The 17354-nt window shown below is 40.4% G+C and overlaps 1 protein-coding gene across 1 annotated transcript in view; it reads right to left on the bottom strand.

Moving 5' to 3' along the window:
• Positions 1–4580: 4580 nt before the first annotated feature.
• MAP3K1 (mitogen-activated protein kinase kinase kinase 1, E3 ubiquitin protein ligase) overlaps positions 4581–17354 on the bottom strand; it is a 67911-nt gene continuing 55137 nt past the window's right edge. The window contains exons 14-22 of the mRNA XM_015426616.1: positions 17327–17350; positions 14467–14656; positions 12998–14249; positions 12336–12488; positions 11338–11500; positions 9612–9743; positions 8236–8378; positions 5871–6002; positions 4581–5311 (exon numbers count right to left, since the gene is read on the bottom strand). Of these exons, the coding sequence (XP_015282102.1) occupies positions 5162–5311; positions 5871–6002; positions 8236–8378; positions 9612–9743; positions 11338–11500; positions 12336–12488; positions 12998–14249; positions 14467–14656; positions 17327–17350 (2339 nt within the window). The 3' untranslated portion in view covers positions 4581–5161. The remainder of the gene's footprint in view (positions 5312–5870; positions 6003–8235; positions 8379–9611; positions 9744–11337; positions 11501–12335; positions 12489–12997; positions 14250–14466; positions 14657–17326; positions 17351–17354) is intronic.

Genomic DNA, 17354 nt, shown 5'->3' with positions numbered 1-17354 from the left:
AATGGGGAGGAGGAAATGAGATGCCCCTGTAAGTCCTTACAGGTCTCCTGCTTGCAGTGATAAGAGTTGACATTACCAGGACATTTATTTAAGAGCCAGTTTGGTGTAGTGGTTAAGTGTGCAGACTCTAATCTGGGAGAACCGGGATTGATTCCCCACTCCTCCACTTGCAGCTACTGGATGATCTTGGGCAAGCCATAGTTCTGTCAGAGCTGTTATCTCAAGGACAGTTCTGGAAAGAGCTCTCTCAGTCCCACCTACCTCACAGGGTGTCTGTTGTGGGGAGGTGGAAGGAAAGGAATTTGTAAGCTGCGCTGAGACTCCGAGTGAAGGGCAGGCCATAAATCCAATCTCTTCTCCTAAAGAACATTGGGCTGGATCCCACAGAGGATTTCCACTGATGAGGGAGTGATTTTGTTCTCACTTATGGACATCTTTTCATCTACAGAAACGTTAGGCAGAGCCAAGGTATTCATATCCTGGCTCTCAAAAGATAATTAAGTAGCTCCCAAACAAACTAAACATAGTAAGATGAAACATCACACAAGACCAGATCCAGATGTTTACATAAAGAAAAGGGTTATACCCCCGTATATTAAATATTCAGCTGATTGAGATGACTGTAAAGTATCTAGGCTAAAAAGGGATTGATTCCCCACTCCTCCACTTGCAGCTACTGGATGATCTTGGGCAAGCCATAGTTCTGTCAGAGCTGTTATCTCAAGGACAGTTCTGGAAAGAGCTCTCTCAGTCCCACCTACCTCACAGGGTGTCTGTTGTGGGGAGGTGGAAGGAAAGGAATTTGTAAGCTGCGCTGAGACTCCGAGTGAAGGGCAGGCCATAAATCCAATCTCTTCTCCTAAAGAACATTGGGCTGGATCCCACAGAGGATTTCCACTGATGAGGGAGTGATTTTGTTCTCACTTATGGACATCTTTTCATCTGCAGAAACGTTAGGCAGAGCCAAGGTATTCATATCCTGGCTCTCAAAAGATAATTAAGTAGCTCCCAAACAAACTAAACATAGTAAGATGAAACATCACACAAGACCAGATCCAGATGTTTACATAAAGAAAAGGGTTATACCCCCGTATATTAAATATTCAGCTGATTGAGATGACTGTAAAGTATCTAGGCTAAGTTAAAAAGGGATGCCATAGTAGATGCTTACCCTAGGCAGCTGAACAAGAAGAGAAGGGTTCATAAAGCCTAAAATCTGGTAATTAGTGGGGAAACAAATATAGCTACCCACAAAATGGCTGATCCATAGATATTGTATGAAAATGCATCAAGAAAGAGGTTCTTCTATCACATCATCCAAATCTCTTAGCTGGGACTGGGGCCATTCTTTGTGTAAAGAACAGTGGTAGCTGGAGGTTCCAAGAAATGCAAAGGTACACAAACCCTGCCTATCTATTTTCCAGTGCATCCTCCATGGCTGGACTGTCCTAAGTGCATTCTGCATTTACCGATGTGCTGGCTATTCCCCAAAGCTAGCAATAAGCCCACCAAGAAAAGAAAATCCACTGTGTTTGTTGAAGGGTAGAAGGAAGTAGAACATTTTAATAGTATCCATCAACATAGATGAGGTGTCAACAGGTTATTAAATTGGTTCCTGATTGTTCTGCATTCTTCCAAGTACTAAACACATTGCAAATGCCACTAAACTGATAGTGTCCCAGTAGCCTCCTGAAGAAATGCCATTGCCTTAAGTGACACAACCAACAATAATTCTATGTACCATGTTTTTATAGTGTTTTAGCATAGCAATAACTTATGGGCCCAAATAGCTTTTGTGCTATAACATTCAATGACGGGACATTTTATCAACCTCTTGCTTTGTAAACGGTGCACATCTAAATGGTATGGATTAAACTGCATCCTTTCTTGTGTTTAGCCTGATTTTAAATATGAACGATATACTGCCAAGTAACAGTAGAGAAGAGGGATTATTTACAGGCATTTTTCAACCTACAAGAAACAGAAAAGAAGTTTGGGCAGAAACACGTGCAAGCTACTTATGGCAGATACAATAAAATGTATGTGTGCATGAATACCAATAAGTGTTCACTGCTATACATAATGACAATTTTTGTCCAAAATCTTTTATTTACTATAAAGACAAAACCACCAAAATAGGTACAAATTATACTATAAAATTGGTTCAACAGGGTAAAAACTTTTAATTAAAATATCTTGATATATTTAAAATAACAAAGGATATAATGAAGCCAAATTTTCTTAACCCAGAGATTTTTAAAATTTACTTGCACAGTAAGGTGCTAATAGAAGTTAGCCCTTAAGCCCCTGGAAGTCTTAGGAATCAGTCACATAGCAAATATAATTTCATTGTGAAAGTGAACTTTGGTAGAAGAAAATCTATAGGACACCTGAGGTAGTAGAAACTGGAATAAAACAGCAGTAGACGTTATTTACAACTTAGGTACCAAATAACATTAAGAACACAAAAATAATTACACAATACAATTTTCAGTCCAGCTTTGATCCAAAGAAAATAAAGATTACATCACATCTGCATTTAAAACACACCACAATTACTAGCAAGCTGAGGGAAATGCAAACAAACTCAAACAACGCATTTAGACACCAAAAGGCAGTCTGAGTTTGATACGTGGTAGCATGGTGATCTAAAAAGGTAATACTGATTAGCTGAGGTTCATCAGTTTATACAATTGACATTTTTGTCAGAAATAGCATTGATCTGACAACTGATCTTCCAGTACACATATTGGCAAGAGTGCATCCTTTAAAGCTTGCACACGAGAGACTTGGAAACAATTTGATTAGAATAATGAAAAACTCTAAACTGTCAAGAAACAGAGGTCAAATAACAAAAACAGAACTACCAAACTTCACATTTCAATTTTTGTTTTTAACTCTTCAAAGTTTGCCAATCTTCAAAAAGCAAAAGGAATGTAACATTTCAAGAAGAAACACACATCCACATTTCATGGCATTGCTTTTACTTAATGCTAGCATGATCATTGCTGTAAACTTCTTGTTTTGATTCCAAATCGCAAGGCTGCACATTATCAATAATGTACAGTGCTATAGCTTATTTAGTTTGTCCTGAGTCTTTGAACATAACCAATTTCTGGTCAATAATTCAACTGGCTTCTGAAGAGTTAAAATATGAACAGTTATTTAACAAAGTTGATTGATACACAAATCAGTACTTTCTTTTATTTTAAAAAAACTCATTAAAAAGCAACAGAACAGCTGCCATTTTCCTTCAGTATTCCATGCATCAGAGTCTAAAAGTCCATCATTAAAATCATCATAACACACTCATTTGCTGGGGGAAAAAAGTAATCCGCACTCCTGGTGAAGCATTTTGTCACATTGCATTAAAGGGTTTCCTCTCCCTCAAGTCTAAGCTCATTTTTTCTGTAAATGTCTTTTTCTAAAGAATTAGGGTTTTGGATTTTTTAAAGAAAGATTGCCCAATTATGTAAGAAGGCCTGGAAATGTTCCAAGAAAAACACTCAATTTTCCCCAAGGACGTGTTTAAAAGTTCTTTAAATGTAAAAATGCGAAATTTTGGGGAGCGCTGAAAAATCTCTCCAAGACAAGGTTTTACTCAAAATCTGTAACATGAATATTTCTATGTAGTACAATCTACAGCACCAGATTCTTCCTATGAACACTGTAGACAACATCCTACCTCTCTCAGTTGACAAAATTTTAGATAGGTGCTCTGTGACGGCATAGCTTACAGCAGTTTGCAGCACTTTTTCAAGAGTTTGGTATACTTGCAGTTTTGCTTGTAGACAACTAAGGCATTTATACTTGTAAATTCCATAAATATTCCAATTAGTACAATTTTATGTGCTAGCTGAATTACAAATGAGGCATTTTATGTTAAAGTCATAAAATAAATTTCAGTTTGATAGGAAAGTATTGCATATATTTCAATTTCCCCCAACATTTCAATCCCCCCCCCCCAAAAAAAAAAACCTGGGGAAAACTCTGTTCTTTTCCTCATGGCTTCAAAATTTCTGGGAATTTACATACAACTGTGACTGTAAACAAATGATGTATGGCAGAAGGAAAATAGCAGGCAAAACAGTATCAAGAGTGGACATGTATGCAGTGCTAAACAGAGTAAGACTGGATTAAAGCTTTGTCTCCCAAAGGCTGACAACAGTGGGAGCTGGGTGGCAGCAGGCTTGACACATGAAACTTCTTTACACAGTTTTACCAAGAGAATTTTTTACATGAAAAAGGCTCCAATACCTAACCGCTAATTGACTCTTGGTTACATGTCCTGTTATTCAAAGTAACTGAGCAGTCCCCTCTCCCCCTCCAACATGTTGATTAAAAACACTGACTCAAAGACAGCATTTTATTTCAGATTTTCAAATCAATCTGTATCACAGTCGCTTAGAACAACAAGCTATCCAGCAACATTTTAGCTTGAACCTCGTTCTAGCTATCCTGGATATGTTTTTAAAAGATCAGTTTTCCCTGAATACAAAACAAAGGAAAAAAAAATGAAAGCACAGAACTGTAACTTCAGTGGAGAAGTTACAAGCCTAGCAAGTAAATGAATGCACAGTGAACCACAACTGCCATGGTCAGTGACTCTTAGGAAGGCAAAATGTGGTCTCAAAACAGTCCAAAGTTTCTTTCTCCATATACATGTGCACTGAATATTTTTCATGACCAGTGATGTAACAAAATTGGGTTGCTGAGCCAAAATTGCTGATGTCTGCATGGTGTGAAATGGAACAGCAACTGTAGTTTTTCCAATGGCTCCTGAGCCCCTCAGCTGCTAATATTGCTGAAAAAGTGCTCCAACATTTTTTTTAAAAAAATTAAAAACTGCCTCTCCACTAAATAATCATGCAGATTTAAAAGAGGAATTGCTTTCCTGTCATCAAAAGCCAGATCTTTGAGAAAGGCACAGTTTACATATTTTTGCACAATTTGTGAAACGCTGCATACTGAGCTTAGGTAGAGATCTCGATTTGTCAGTCACATACTTAAGTATAGGTCCTCCACTGGCCTCAAGTCCTCAAAAGGTATAATTAAGGCCAGCTGAGCAGTCACCACATACTGCCGTGCAAGCTGCACAGGAAGACCAGTATTGTTCTCTATTCAGTAGCATCATGTTCAGTGTATCACCACTTTTACAGATCTACCACGTAGTGCGGAAGACAGGGTGTTTCAGCAACTCCCTTGCCGGGGGTCTGTCCTGAGGTTGAAGCTCCAAACACCGAAGCGCCACATCTCTTAAACCCGGAGACAGATGTGATGGGATTGATGGAGCTGTAGTTGCACTGGCAATCTGCACACAGAACATAAAATACAAAGGTGACTCCCATCAGATACAACTTACAGGAAAACGTCTTGCAAGCATGTCTCTGTCTGTATTAAACAGGGCACCTTGATTAAAACTGCATATGTATTACTTTACAGCAGGATGAATCCCTTCTGCTAAGGGAGATTCTTCCAGAACACACAGCTGGAGCACACATTTTGCATTCTCACATCATATCCTATGGGGCTTGCAAATTTCTCCAAGTGTACTTGTCAGTCTTACTTTGCAAGTGTTTTAATATCTTATTGCATACTTGCACAAAATCAGAACAGAATGGTTATAGAACAAGGAAACACATGTTACTCAGATGACTAGTGGAAATACTTCTGTCTTCTTGTAAATTGAAATTTGCCTCTTCAACTTGGTACAGTTTCTCAATGCAAAACCATTATACAAACTTCTGCTCTATGAGTTTTTTTAGAACTGAACACAAAGTCTACATCTATTTTTTTCCTCCTTGTTCCCATTTGTGAGGGGTCAAAAGGGAAGTCCCTGGTTGATTTCTCCCACTAAGGTATAACCATACCTTGAATATCAAAGCAAGATGATTGGAATGTTTCTCAGCGTTCCAAGGGGGTTTAGCACAAGCCATTTCTATAATAGCACAACCAACGCTCCACACATCACAGCTCCTACCATACTGCTGGCCTCTCAATACCTAAAGGAAAGAAAGAAAACTTTAATTTCTCTTAATTCTCTGCCAACAACTCAGCATATATTGTCAGAAGTCCCGTGCAACACTAAGAATTTAACAAATATTACTGAGAACTACTTAAAATGTTAGGAGGAAAACTTGTTTGGTATAGTGCTCCCAGTAAAAGTTCCATGAGGTGGGGGAGCACGTTTAGGTTTGCATATATAGCAAAATGACTTTGTAGAAATACTCCACAACATACCTGCATCAAGCCACCATCTTTTGCTCAGGGTTAAAAATTCCACAGGTTCCAAAAACAGGCTGAATTATTTTACTACTTCATTTTTATATTCATTTACCATCATTAAGTATTTTTATTTTGCCTATTTTAATTTTATGTCTGTACCCACGCAAATTAAAATTATTTTTAATATGAAAGTTAGCCATCTCAAGAATTTTAACAAGGGTCTCTGGGCCACAATACTGTATCTTAAAAGGAGAATGGGCCTTTTGTGGTCCAGTCCTGAGGCAAATTATCCCTCTTATTAATTTCAGTAGCTCTTTGCCTTGAAGAACATCTTGGTAATATAGGTCATATTCTTTTTTTTTTAATAACATCTTATTAATAAATGCAAAGAAAAATAGCAATTAACAAAACAGGTAAGTTGGAGTATACAGGAAAAGAGTGCTACAGTTGCTAAAAAGAGTATTACATTTTCAAAGTTACAGTATCAGGTTACATTTTTGAGATCAATGAGACATTCACATCTTACCATAGGTTTAAGTCATTAACTGTAGTAGGGATTTCACACTGATCAATTAAATAATTCACAATAGGGAACCAAATCATAGTGTGAGCTAAAGAAGATTTGTATACAGCTCTTCCATCTACATTTTCTGTTATTTTTGACATTATATAGAACTTCCAAAGCTTAGCATGCCAATGATGTTGTTGAGGACTTTTAGTGTCTTTCCAAAATAAGGCTACTGCATTTTTGGCTGCTGCCAACAAAATGGCTATTCTTTTCATAGTACTACATAGTATATGCATTTGCCATCTATTTAGATATAGCTCATATTCTAACAACATCAGAAAAGCTCCCAAAATAGACAGATCCAGGTATATTCCTGGGTTTTTTTAACACTATAACCTGTTTGACAGACCCACACTGCTGACCTGTAACTATTGCTCTTTATTAAAAGATGTCCTGGACACCATCATCCAGGTGGTTGGCCAGCCAATTTGTTATCTGTGAGAAATCCTTCAACAGCAGTACCAAAACTTTAGGGAAGATTTAACCTTACCCAATAGTAGTGTCCAGTAACTACAGCTATATATAACAAGGAGAGAGCTCATCACCCTTCTTTTTTACAACCCAAGTGTGATGTAGATAGTATGTGTGCTTTGACCAATAGCTACAGATGAACATTTTCCCCCTCTTTTGAATGGTATCACACTTGCCAGACGGGATTTAGTCAAAGCCTATACCTGCCTCTAAGGCTTATGCCAAATTGGCCACCCTAGGAGGATGATAGGTGGTACCAAAAGATGACAGGACAAGTTAAAAGCACTAAACATTTTCCAGGTAACAGCTCTTGGAGAAGCGTAATTCTTGCTGATAAAAAGGTAGGCAGTAAATGACTGTCTTGTCCATTCTGGGTGCGAATCTCCTGAAAGCCATCCATATACATCAAAATTGTTAATTATTGAGTGATTAGCATACAAGTGTGAGGTCCTCCCCTACAGTTTATCTGCCCATCTCTGTCACTTCTGAGCACTACAAAGTGGGGAAGTGGCCTTTCCAAAGCTCCTGAAGTTTTCCTGTTTCGCTAACCATCCATATGTCTGACTGTAAGGCATGGCCCAAAGGGAAAAACAAAGCTGAAAGCTGAGCAGATTTGCTTAGCGATAGATTATTGCCCCCAAGTAACCCCCAAGAGCCTACTTTTGACAAAGGGCTGAATAGACTATGTCAGCAAAGCACAGGATTCTGGTGCTGGTTTATATTGCCAGGGCAAGAAGCCTTTTCAGCATGAGAGAAAATAGAAGAGACAAATGGGGTTTGTTCATTGTACTAGCACTACGGTAGGAACATGCTTCTAGATTTAATGTAGCAAAGGATTAAAGACTCTTTTAAATATAAAGCAATTATACAAGTTATACACGTATACAAGTTAAACAACTGCTTGTACTGCTGCAGCAGCTAAAGCATATGAGAAAAATAAAGCCCCTTCCCAAGCTAAAATGAATTCTTACCTCAGGTGCCATAAATGCAATGGTCCCCAGCAACTGTCCTTGAAACTCTCCAGCACCTGTTCCTTTAGACGCCAACCTAGCTGCAGCTCCAAAATCAGCAATTCTTAACCTATGACCTGTACTGTCAATTAGCAAGTTGGCACCTGTCAATTGCATGGAAAATGCAATCATTTAATACTGTTTGCACATTTCTCTCACATATTAGCATTTGTGCATCTGTAACACAGACAGAACCTCAAAGGATCAGGGCATTTTTCTTTCCACAATAGCTCTTTCCTAAGAGTTCAGGCAGTACAGGAAAAAACCACACACATGTCTATCCCATATATCAAGAGCATACTGAGATCTGGACTCTATTCTGTAAAGTGAGTGGATTTTTCCTTTGAACCAGCATAGAAATAAAGGGGGCACACAGCTTCTGTATCATTTAATTAGTTCAGAAGATTATGCTTTAGTTTGGAGACTGACAGCTTAAAGCGAGAGGAAACAAATTTGTTCTTACAGAAGAAGCCACTTTCCTTGATTCTTTAAGCATACAGGTGAGGAATTAACAACAACATCTGAGTAGGCCATGATTGTTTTGGGTAGAATGCCAGAGTTTATTTCCTGTATATCCGCTGGGTAAGGTTCTCACCGAAAATGAGAGGGCGGCAGATCAAGTGGTCCCCTAACTGCTGGGGAACTCTCTTTAAGTCTAACAGGCACAAAAAAACTTTTGGGATGCTAACGGACCTTCCCATCACAAAGAACTGCCAATGCGGTGAGGAGACACACACATTGCCAATGCATCTTCTCATACTAACTGGAAATGGCAGGTCAGCACTCTTGTTTCCTGGATCAATCCAGCCCTATGCCACAGCTGGACTTAAAGAAGACCACAGAGGAATCTGCAGGGCGCCTAGCCGCTTCCCATCTCTCTCTTCCCACATTTTCAGAGCTATGAACACAGGCCATCAGAGGAACTTTCTGAACATAATTACAATATAGACTCTGACAGCAGATGGGTGGCCTTTTAAACTGTGTGCCTTTAAAAAAATTGTATACCATGATCTCAGTATATATAAAAAAAATCCCGAGGCAGTTTCCAGCAAGAGTATACATACTAAAAAACTTAAAGAATTTAAACAGAAGAATTCGCCTTGCAACAAATGTTCCAAGAATTAGTTCCATTAGTCTTTGAAACAATCTGCAATTCAAGCTAATTTAAGGTAAGGAAACCCAAATATGTTTAAAGGCCACAAAACTGAGTGTACAAGAGACAGGGATACTACAGCTGGGCAAACTGAAAATAGTTTTTCTCTTCCACTAGAGGGTTCAAATGAATAGGACAGAGGCCATTATCTGTCTGGCCAACTGTTAGTAAATACTGTTCCTACCTTTCACATCTCGGTGAATGATCTGATTCTCATGAAGGTAAGCAAGGCCACGAAGCAGCTGTTCTGTGTAGTTTGCAACTACAGACTCTTTGAAGGCTCCATATTTACTTAACAAATGAGCAACAGATCCCCCTGGAAGATAACAATATATTTTTGTAAGCCATCACTCCTCATGAAGAGAATCTAATCTAGCTTTGACTGTAGCTACACAGTTATAACTTGAAAGACTTGCAAAACTTTAGGGAATATTTAACCTTACTCAATAGTAGCGTCCAGTAACTACAGCTAGCTTTGACTGTAGCTATGCAGTTATAACTTGAAAGACTTGCAAAATTTGATACGCAATGCTTTAAAGTCAGCTTTGTATATCCACTTATACTTAATATGGTGCCTTTTAGAGAGGATAGGGACCTTTTATATTTTACAAACATATTTTTATTTTATGGACAGCGATACTAAAGCTGGAAGGCTTGTTTTTTTTAAAAAAAAATATTAAGATTTTATAAAAGTTCCTGTTTCTTGACAATTACATTTCTCTAAGCACTTATTGTTCTATTTTGCAACACTTAATACCTCATAATACACTCCCTCACACATACATTACACTCAAATGTTTAATTAGCAGTTTTGGTTTTTTTAAAGTAGTCAGTGAGCTTTCCAAAATAATGCCTTATGCTCTTACATGGCATATCTATTAAGAGGAACAAAAGCATGGCATATCTATTAAGAGGAACAAAAGCATTTTATACTTAGCTTTTACAATAAAGCTTAGTTTTTTCTGGAAATCATAAATGCATTTAAAAAGTAATAATTCTTAGAAAATCTGAAATAGTGTTGCCGTGTGTTTGGGAAGGGGTGCAAAGGATGTCTAGAGCTAGTCTCTCTTTTGGATAAGGAACTGCATGTGAAATTGGGTCCTACACCAAACAAAGCCATCTTTGAAAATATGAAATAGCACTGCTATGTGTTTGGCAAGGAGAGCAATGGATGCTTATGTGTGCCCAGCACCTGTTGCCTGCCCATGTCTATATTTGTATCTGGAAAGAAAGGCAAAATTAAAATACAATTTTCTTGCAAGGAGTAAACACAGGGTTTTTTTTATTATAACACTATGATGGAAGTGGGTCTGGAAATATTCTCCACTACTGATTTTCACTTTTAAGGGTGTTCTCTGTACTGCTACCCACACTTCCATATCTTCTCATCTTACATGTGTCTCAGCATTCAGAGTAAGCTTCTCATTTCTCTTCTTCATTCCCATGAGCTTGACATGTGCTTTACCTAGTAAAAGCATGTATACTTAACTAGATACAAGTCCCCCTACAAATGAGAGGGCTGCAGGTGAAATGGTTCCCTGTTGGCTGAGGAACTGACTATAAGGCTTAACCAAGCAAGACTTCTTATGCCAAGTTGCAGGCCTCTCAATTGTGGGCACTCGGCACTCTTGAATTATTAGTACAAAAAAACCCCTTCCCTGTTAGAAGCAAGTGTTTCTAATCACACAAAGTGATGAGGTGGAGAGAAGATTTGTCTACTATGCATCACAGGTTCCTCTAAAGCATTCTATTTCCATCATCTTCTCATGAGTTTCCCAATTTTGTCTCTTTAGTCTACGTACCATCAGAACAAGCAAGGTGGTTCAGAAGAAGTCTATAATGACAAGACATACAAAATGTGGGGAAGTACATACAGTGAAACAGTTGCTCCCTTATTGGGCTATACATACCTGCCATCCATTCTATAAAGAGATTGTAGTTGCTCTTTTCACATGTAGCCCCCAACATTCGAATGATATTAGGGTGATTCAGATGATTCATCATTCTTATCTCCTCCCTCAAGGCTTCCACCACCTCTTCCTGCTCTGATGATGTATTCCTGACATATGTCACCTGTTTTGCACAAAACTGGGTCAGTTTTCGCTTTAACAATTCCTTAATCACAGACAAGCAACTTAGTGCTTTGAAATAAATTTCATCCCAGCAGCACAAATAATTATCGGTATAATTGTTACTGAAGCCACATGCCTTGTGGAGCAGCGCATGGAAGACACTGGACACATGAACCTCTCTCTATCCAGTATGTCATACTTTCTGCCTACTTGCTCCTTCACATCTCTTCAGGGTCTCTTTTCTTCCTTCTTTTAGACAGCTACTTAAGGGCAGCCCACACACGTTTTTCTTACATGTATTTACAGGTAAAATGGTTTCTTTGCATTTCTGTACATTCCGCCCAACCAAAAAAAATCTATGCTGGAAAAGTGCCCACCATCAAATGTAAGTACAATGAAATAAACTCATCACAAGTGATACTGCATATATTTTATCTTTCATGGATTAAATTCCTATGAACAAAACCCCTTTGTTCGTGAAGTTGTCCAGGTAAGTGGCAAGCCCTTTGCTACCCGTGCATACGGAGCTATGCGGAGCAGTACACGCTGAGTAAGAGTGACCTTTCTAGAGATCACATCCAGACACAGCAACTAGGTTCAAACACACTCCTTAGGGCTGACAGTGCAGTCACATTAAAACTCCTTTGAAGGCAGAGGAGAGGCTGAACTGCACAAGCACATTTGTCAACAGAAGGATCACCATGCAAAATGGATTTCACAAGACCTCAAGAAAAGTCTTGACTAATTTTTTAAATAAACACAAGTTCAAAACTGTTACACTTCTATTGTTTTTCATGCATTCAACACTTCAAAAGGATTCAGACAATAACATTTACCTGTTTCACTGCCATCAGTGTCCCAGTTCCAACATCCTGAGCTTGATAACATGAAGAAAAGGCACCAAGGCCAATTTGTTGACCTTTAAGCCACTCTGCGTCTTCCCTGTAATGGTGCTTCGCTTTGGTATGCCCAGGCAGGGTCTCTGGGGTCTACAAAGTAAACCATTAGTGGTCAATGAGCTCAGAATGGCTGTGTCTTTGCATCAGTAATGACAGAAAATGGTTAGCAGGTTTCATTTATTGGGATTCACAGCACAGAGATTGTGCATCCTCAGGGATCACAGGGTGCCATAGGAAACCTGCATTGTTTTAACAGTTTCAGAGGGGAAAACTCAAGCATGTTTGAAACCCCCTTACAGGAATCTGAAAGAAGTTTCTAAACTGACTGTTCCCTCACTATAACTTTTTCAACGAAGTACATGCTTTAGCCATACACTTCTGTGACAAAAATCAAGTGTATTCCTATTCACTCAACATAAATTCCACACGATCTATCAGTGACTTCCACAGGATCCTTTTAGTACCTTATACAGGGAGCTGAAGAGTACCATCTCTAAAGGCAAAGGCTGTTTCACCTTCAGTTTCCCACATGCGCTACATAATGGTACGCACACACAAGACTTACACAAGGTTTATATAAGAAAGATCAGTTTACTCACATCCCGCTGAATAATGATGATATCTTCACCATTTTCAACCTGCAGTTGAGGAACTACGGGAAGCGCGTCTTGAGATGCTGACATTGCCATGGCGATAGCTAAAGCTTCCTCTTCTTCAGCTTCCATCTTTTCCTTGCACTTCTGATTGTGATTCACGTCATCTTTGTACGTGTCGTCGTTTTCTGCTCGTTCCGGAGACAGAACAGCCACTTCAGACTTGAATGTGACTGTTCCATCACTTGCTGGCATGGAAGCCTCAAGTAAGTCCTCCATACTGGAATTGAGCTCTGTGTTAAGATCCAGTTGACGTTTTTCTTCTACGGGGGTGAAAACAGTCTCTTCACTTGGGATAACCGCGCTACTATCACACTGTGATATCTCATTTAAATTAAGCGTCATGTTATTTTTGGAGGTTTCTCCTTGTTTGTTCAGATTACACGCAGTAGGTCGAGATGGCTTTGGCCGGTGTATGTGACTGAAGGGCAAAGGCCTGGCCTGTGTGAAGACTGGGGAAAGTTTTTCTGATTCTTTGTTTTCAACACAGTTCCTTTGAATTTGGAGAGACAACTTCCGTTGCGTTTGGGGAGAAGTAGAGGGTAGTTTGCAGGGAACAAATCCCTGAGGTCTGAGTTTAGAAACATCCGCTCCCACTGGTACAGGTGGAGCAGTCTGGGAAGGCAGAGTTGGGAATGCTGACTGGGAATGACAGGACGAGAGAGAAGAGTTCAAGCACTGACTATGGGGTCTACCTTTTGTCTGAATGGCTGGTTTTGGTTGCTCCAGAGTTCCTGAAGAAATGGGAAGACCTAATGAAATGCCAGCCACTGCATCAGAAATGTCCTCTGTACTGGCACTTGGTTTTTTATCACCTAAACTCCTCCCATTTTTCCCTGATAACTGGATTGTGTTATTGGGAGTATTGCTCTCTGTAGACTCTGGGGAGTTATTAGGAACCGGAGGCTGTGCAAAGTCACGCCTGCATTCACCAGAATGCATGTTCTCCATTCCGAGCTGGATGGCTTCTGCTATTTCCATTTCATCTGCTATGGCCATTAGCCGCCGACGCATTCTTGTGTGATGTGTTGAGCTTGTCATACTCAACATTTCTAACAGTTTTACAAACACATGGGGTACTCTTGCAACCATTCTGGCAGAACTTAAAAATACTCTTCGGGACAGTTTGCCAACCATTGAATGGGAATTGTCAATTGACTGCAGAGCGAAGTTCAACAGCGACAGCAGCTTTTTGTACCTAGCAGTAAACACAGGCATAATTAATGACCATCCTTCTGTCTCCAAAAGGAGTGCATTACTTAGCATTTTAAGCAACAAGTTGGCAATGGTGAAGCACTCCCCCCTCCCCATCAATAGTTTTTGACATGAAGTATTAATTTTCTGAAATGACCAATGTTTTGACACTAGGTAAAACAATGTTTCAACAAAAACACAAGATTTTTCTGAAGCAGTACCTGTCAACTACAGTGTCTGCCTGTAAAACATCCCCACTGACAATGTGGGGATAAAATTCACCAGGAAACTCCAAAAGCAGCCTGTCAATAAGACAAAGACGCCCAAGAAGTGCTTGCCAGTTGTTCGATTCAGGTTGTGTTCCAAGGATGCAATTTAAAATGAAATCAATGCCACCTATACCAATGGGCCCTACAAAAAAAAATTAACAGTGAGAATTATTCACAGTCCACAACAGATTGTCTTGCATGAATTTTAAATAGACAGTTTCCTTTACCAAGTGAACCCAATGGTTTCTGATGGCTACACACTGTAGGTGCCTTTCAGAATGCCCAACTAGCTGTGAGTTTCAGCCATGCTAACCACTTCCACACCATTTAAATGAGCGTGGAAGTTTTCAAATGAATGTCCTTTGAAACAGTTGATCTTCAACGGCATTGCTAGCTGATCTTAAACAAGTTTAGAGTAACAACATGCATCACACAAATGTTACACAAATCTTTAGAAACACCTTATTGCTAGTATTAATATGCATTTACTAAAGCCAGGGCAACATTAAAAGACTCTTCATTCAGTATGATATTTTATTGGCTCTTGAAAAGCATTAAGTGCAAGTCAATCAATCAGAATTTTAAGAGTTGCATGAAGTTGAGCAAAGTCCGGAGGACAGAAGGGCCTGGCGTGATGTGGTCCATGGGGTCGTGAAGAGTCGGACTCGACTGTGCAACGGAACAACAAAAATGTAGGCTTCAATCCCACACTTGGCGCATTCTAGGGGTGGGAAGCATTCAGGGAGCTGTTCAGGCATTACACCGGCGTAACTCAAGCAATAACTCAAGCTGTGGTGCTGAGTGCCACTTCAGGCATTATACTGGCGTAACTCAAGCAATATGCTGGCACAGAGCTGTGGTGCTGAGTGCCACTGTGACAATGCTGCAGCACCACTAGTGCAAGCTCCTGCACCAGCAGCATTTGGAACAGGCCCAGGGGCATGGCGGGAATTAGTCAGCTCTCTAACCAGTTGAGAATGCCCCCAAGAACTGGTGGCAAATTATACCAGCAAGACCACAGACTTTCATGGAGTCCAGAAAAAGCATTCCCCCGTCAACAACTGCCACATCCCCTGGTGCTTCAAGAACCACAGGAGTCTGAAGAGTGCCATGTCCAGCAACCATTAGCCTCTGGCTGAACTCCCACCTCTCCTGCCACTGCCAATGGTGGAACCCAGTGGACAATATAAACCCCAGTTTGTGCATGGGCAGGCTGGGCCAAGTGCCAAGTTGCATGGCACAGGTCTACGTTGGTTGACTGTGGGATTTAGCATCTCACACCACGTGTGGTGGGTCACATGCACTCACGACAATGGGCACACAATACATGAGCATGACTCACCAGCAAAGCAGATATGGAGGAAGCAGCGGCAAAGCAGCTGCAGGCCAACTTCCCCCTACAGAGGGAGCCACTGCAAGGGCACACCCTGGTTCCTTCCCTTAAGCACACTGACCTGAAGCAGCCACAACATGCCACCAGACAGCAGTGTCCCAAGCTCAGCAGGCACAACACAGACATCCCAGTACAGGGAAACATGTGTCATGGCTCCCAGGGGTGCTGCCCCGAGACCCATCCACAGCTGAGGCTGGCCCCAATATAGCCCAGGTGCAGGGGCTTGGCAACCAGGGCAACCATCAATGTATATACCCATGTACCCATCCAAAACATTTTGCCTCCTTCCCAGGAACTCACCCACCAGCTGGACTGCCAATCTTCAGGTAGGCCAGGCCACCCCTGATAGGAAAACAACCACCCAGACAACAGAGACTATGCTGGACACCTGAGGCTGGACCCTTTTGCTTTCTGGCCCACTTTTCTAGGAGTAAGTTCCAGTGTCTGACATGGGGCTGACTCCTGGGTGGGCCTGCATAGGATTGTTCCCAGGGCACGGGGTATTGGGTCCTCCTTTTTCTGTTCTGGTGCCTCCACTCCATTTGGCAGAGGCCGGTGCCCTTAAGGGGTGGGATGTCTGCCATGGATATAACCCCTTCCAGCCACTCTGCTCCCATGCCCCTGTGGGCCTCTGTGGCTGCTAACCTGTGATTGGTCGGTTCCCTCCAACACAGCCACATCATCACACTCCTGTGATATCTGTGGGCACTACACTGCAGTTGCCAGGGGCAATAGCATGGCTGCAGCCCATGCGGCCTTACCGCAGGGGCATTTGACCAGTTTGCAGCCTCCGTAGATTCCCTTTAGGGAACAAACCAACAGATCCACTATTATGCTGGCAGCCAGCCCCATCTGCCTTAGATGCCTGCCCTCAGGATTGCACTGAAGCTTGGACCACAGACACACAAGGCTTCTTCATTTATTATTGTATCAGTCATTCTATCATTGATTACTCTGATACCCCTTGAGATTTTTCTTCATAATATGTAATAAAGCTTCCAATATGATCAAATCTTGAACACGCTGGTTTTTGACACACAGTTTCTCTAGAAATTAAAATTACTGGCCATAAATAATAATTAAATCTATAACCATTAATTTTAACTTTAACATTTTCCCCCTTTCATACCTCATATTATATACATTATCTTAATCCCAAACCAAATAAAGCCCAAATTTATGTAATTAATTGTTTTATATGTATGCAACATGTTATTTCTTTGTTAAGCAACTTGAGTCTAAAGAGACAAGTATTTTAAGTATTGTGTGATTCCATGTTCACGCTCATGTGTTTTTATCATTACCTGTCTCTTTCATCTCCACTTCAGTGCTGAAATTCAAAACATATGGATAATCCCCCCCAAACATACACAATTTCAATAGTGTTACATAAATAAATATAAAAACAAAAAGTCTTACCAGATTTAAATATTTCACTGCCAACTGC

The sequence above is a fragment of the Gekko japonicus genome, unplaced genomic scaffold (assembly GCF_001447785.1).
Source record: "Gekko japonicus isolate JY-2015 unplaced genomic scaffold, Gekko_japonicus_V1.1 scaffold1884, whole genome shotgun sequence".
Taxonomy (NCBI): domain Eukaryota; kingdom Metazoa; phylum Chordata; class Lepidosauria; order Squamata; family Gekkonidae; genus Gekko; species Gekko japonicus.
The sequence above is the reverse complement of the archived record's forward strand: the minus strand, read 5'-3'. Positions and strand labels throughout refer to the sequence as shown.